Here is a 3,406-nt window from a genome sequence, read left to right as displayed (position 1 = left end):
CTGAGGATCCCAAAATCCAAAGCAGCTTGAACGCTTGGCTTCCGACCGTCCCACCTGCATGCGTGCCTGGCTGCACCTTGCCACCTGCTTCAAGCCTGCATCATTCCAATGATTTGCATGCTTTCATTTCCCAAGCATCAGCCGCTGCGCTGCGCTGCCTGCGCCCCTGAGCTTGCCAGGCACTCCTCACCCTGCTCCCGCTCCGGTCTATCCCGCCCGCAGGTGGTGCTGTACAGCGTGCTGCAAGCCTTCTACGAATCCATCAACATGCTGCTCAGGTGTGCATGGCTGTGCGCGGCGGTGGTGAAGGGCCTCGAGGGCCAGTGCGCGGCGGCTGCAGCGCATCAAAACCCTTTGTCAGCCCCTCCCCTCCCCATCCCACCCGCCCACCGACGCGCACACGTGCCACGCACGCCTCCACACCTGCCGCCGCCCCCTCTGCCTGCCCGCAGGAATGCTGTGGAGAAGAAGACGGTGCTGGAGAACCTGGACCTGGTGCTGCTGGCCATGGACGAAATCGTGGATGGGGGGTGCGTGCGGCGCCAACAAAACCGCGGGATCCGGGCCGGCCGTGGTGCTGCTGCCATTGCTACTGCTCCTGCTGCTGCTGCTGCTTGCTGCCCCTGTGCTGGGAGCCTGGGCCGCCGGCATGCTGGCGTGTTCAAGGGCCGGCAGGCTGTTGGGAGCTGCCGGATGCTCCCTGCCTGCCTGCCTGAACGCGCCGCTCACGTGCTCGCTCCGCCCCGCCCCGCCCGCCCCTCCCTGGCCCCAGCCTCATCCTGGAGACCGATGCGGGGGTGGTGGCCACGCGCGTGACGATGCGCCAGGATGGCGAGGGCAGCCCCATGAGCGTGGAGGCGGTGGCGGCCAACGTGAGCTGGGGCCAGCCCTACCAGCAGGCTGCCTGCCTGGCATACAGATGGCTGGCAGGCGGGCGGGCCGGAGCTGTGTTGCCTCTGCCGCTGCTGCGTTTGCCCTGTGATGGGCCTGGAGGCCTCGCCAGCTGTCTGTGCGCGCCTGCGGCCTGCCACCGACCGCCCCGCCGCGCCGCGCCCTGCAGAACCCCGGGCTGGTGACGCTGTCGCAAGCCTTTGGGTCCATCAAGGAGCAGGTGGCGCGGAGCCTGCTCAAGTGACGAGGCAGGCAGGGGGCGCGGAGCCTGCTGAAATGACCAGGCAGGCAGGGGATGCCCCCGCCCCCTCAGGCCTACACACATCTGATTATTCTTGTGCAGCGGATGCGCGCCGTGCGGCCGCTGCACGCGTCTTCCCTTCTGACCGCGGTACTGAACTGCTCGCTGTAAGGAACTCCAGCAGCAGTGCCACCATCCTGCCCGGAGTGTGCGCCATTGTGGGCAGGCCGCCAAGGCCAGGAGCCGTCACGCATCAAATTACATTCTCAATAAAACTCTGCGGCGTGTGCAGCACCGTACCGGTGCATGCAGCAGTACCATACCGTACAGTACAGTGGGTGCGGTTCAGTCTGGGGACTGTATCGGCCCATAGCTTGAATGAATTGGGGGAAAGGCTCAGTGCTGCAGCGGCAACATGCGTAAAATCCGCGGTGCCGAGCACAACGCCCCCCCACGGGCGGCGGTGGGAGGAAAAGAATTGGCCGTCTGTATGGCGGCAACAGCCCCCGCCGGCAAACGGGCGGGAGAGGGGGGACGGCAGGACAGTGGTGGGGAGTTCAATACATGTGTGTTGCAAAACTCGGAGAGATGGGAAGCGGCGGCGCCCTCAAGGCGCGCGGCACACCTCCCGGCACTGAATTCGAATTGGTTTGGTTCTGGGGCAGATGGAGGAGGGAAAAGGGGTGAGGGTTGGGCTCATGCATTCAACGCCCGCTCCCAGGGGAGGCGGGGCCAGGCGAGGCGGCGACGTGGTTGGGCATCATTCGTAGGGGCCGTAAAGCGGCAGCTGGGGTGCGGGACACAAGTCGAGGCGGCCAGCTGGGTAGCTCAGGCAGGCCAGCTGGGTAGCTCAGGCAGGACAGGGGCCGCCAGCTGCCGCGCTCCGCTGGCCGGCCCTCCGAGCCAGCCAGGCTGGCTGTGGGCGGGGCTGGGCTGGCAGGCACGGCGTGGGGCCGCGGCGGGGCCCCTCCCTCACGCCTCGGTGCTGTCCATTGACGAACCCACGCTCGCCAGGCCGCTGCTCATGGCGCTCAGCTCCTGCTCCCGCGCCGCCAGCAGCTGGCCGTTGATGGGCAGCTGCTCGATGCGCTCGCTCCAGTGGAAGCAGCGCTGGATGGACGCAAACCAGTCGGTGGTCTGCGGCGGACGGGCGGGCAGGCGGGGCGGGGACGGCGGTGTGTCGCTGTGTTTGGCAGGTGGGCACGGCAGCGCCACGGTGGCACCTGCTGGGACTGATCGATGCACCCAGCCTGGCCTCCCGGCCTCCCGGCACGCCCCTCCCCGCGGGAACGGCGCCTCCCCCGGCCATGCATGCCCCCGCCCCGCACCTGGTCCGCGTTGTTGATGGTGGGCACAGGGTTGGGGCTCATGCGCACTTTGATGGAGTCGCCGCGCGCCAGCTCCCGAGAGTCGCGGCCGTCGAAGCACACGACCGCGGAGCAGCGCGCGTCGTCGGCGATGCGCAGGTCCAGCTCGGCATAGTCGGGCAGGATGACGGGGCTGCATGGGAGGGAAGGTGGGGAAGGTGGGGGGGCATGGGGCGGGACGCGGCCAGGCCAGGCAAGGGCGCGTGGTGGCCCACGGGCCAGGGTGCAGGGGATCGAGAGCGCAGCGAGAGGCAAGGGGTTGTGGGAGCAGGATGGTTGGGCTGCGCCAGCCACTCCTCGCGGGTGGAGGGTAACGAGGGGCAGGCTGACTCGCGGGATGGGCTTTCCCTGGGACGCTCACACCCACACTCACACCCAACCACCCACCACGCCCACACAGCCCTGCCTCCAGCCGAACACATGGCTGTGCCGGGCGCGCACCGGAAGTTGAGTGAGTGGGGGCAGATGGGGGTGAAGAGGATGGCGGGCACCGAGGGGTGCACCATGGAGCCCCCCGCCGCCACGTTGTAGGCGGTGGAGCCGGTGGGGGTGGCCAGCATCACGCCGTCCGCCTGCACCTTGGTGATCAGCCGCCCCGCCTCAGACACCTGCGGGGGGCGGCCAGGGGAGGGCGGCCAGGGGTGGGCGGGTGGCGGGGTGCGGTGGTGGGTGGGTGGCATGGTCCACAGGGTGCGGTGGTGGCAATGTACGGCCACGGGAGGCGGCAGGGGGTGGCTGGGAGGCGCACGGCGGGCGCACGGCGGGCGCACGGCCGCCACGGAACCCCCCCCGCAAGGCGGGCCGCGCGCCCCCCCCCCACCTCGATCTTGGAGAGGTAGGGGTTGGCGCCGCGCGACAGCACCACCTCGTTCAGCACCTCAAACGCCTCCTCTCGGGGCCGTGGCGC

At 69.2% G+C, this 3,406-nt stretch overlaps 2 protein-coding genes across 2 annotated transcripts in view; one reads left to right on the top strand and one right to left on the bottom strand.

The window, feature by feature from the left end:
- The window catches only part of CHLNCDRAFT_21511 (hypothetical protein), a gene marked incomplete at both ends in the record, with an annotated part of 1,915 nt that extends 780 nt beyond the window's left edge, over nucleotides 1-1,135 (top strand). The window contains 4 exons of the mRNA XM_005849258.1: nucleotides 223-278; nucleotides 453-530; nucleotides 773-851; nucleotides 1,061-1,135. Of these exons, the coding sequence (XP_005849320.1) occupies nucleotides 223-278; nucleotides 453-530; nucleotides 773-851; nucleotides 1,061-1,135 (288 nt within the window). The remainder of the gene's footprint in view (nucleotides 1-222; nucleotides 279-452; nucleotides 531-772; nucleotides 852-1,060) is intronic.
- Nucleotides 1,136-2,104: 969 nt separating this feature from the next.
- The window catches only part of CHLNCDRAFT_143672 (hypothetical protein), a gene marked incomplete at both ends in the record, with an annotated part of 3,329 nt that continues 2,027 nt past the window's right edge, over nucleotides 2,105-3,406 (bottom strand). Inside the window, 4 exons of the mRNA XM_005849048.1 lie at nucleotides 2,105-2,269; nucleotides 2,461-2,632; nucleotides 2,941-3,107; nucleotides 3,320-3,388. Of these exons, the coding sequence (XP_005849110.1) occupies nucleotides 2,105-2,269; nucleotides 2,461-2,632; nucleotides 2,941-3,107; nucleotides 3,320-3,388 (573 nt within the window). The remainder of the gene's footprint in view (nucleotides 2,270-2,460; nucleotides 2,633-2,940; nucleotides 3,108-3,319; nucleotides 3,389-3,406) is intronic.

The sequence above is a fragment of the Chlorella variabilis genome (assembly GCF_000147415.1).
Source record: "Chlorella variabilis unplaced genomic scaffold CHLNCscaffold_6, whole genome shotgun sequence".
Taxonomy (NCBI): Eukaryota; Viridiplantae; Chlorophyta; class Trebouxiophyceae; order Chlorellales; family Chlorellaceae; genus Chlorella; species Chlorella variabilis.
Note: the sequence above shows the minus strand (reverse complement) of the source record. Positions and strands in the feature narration are given on the sequence as shown.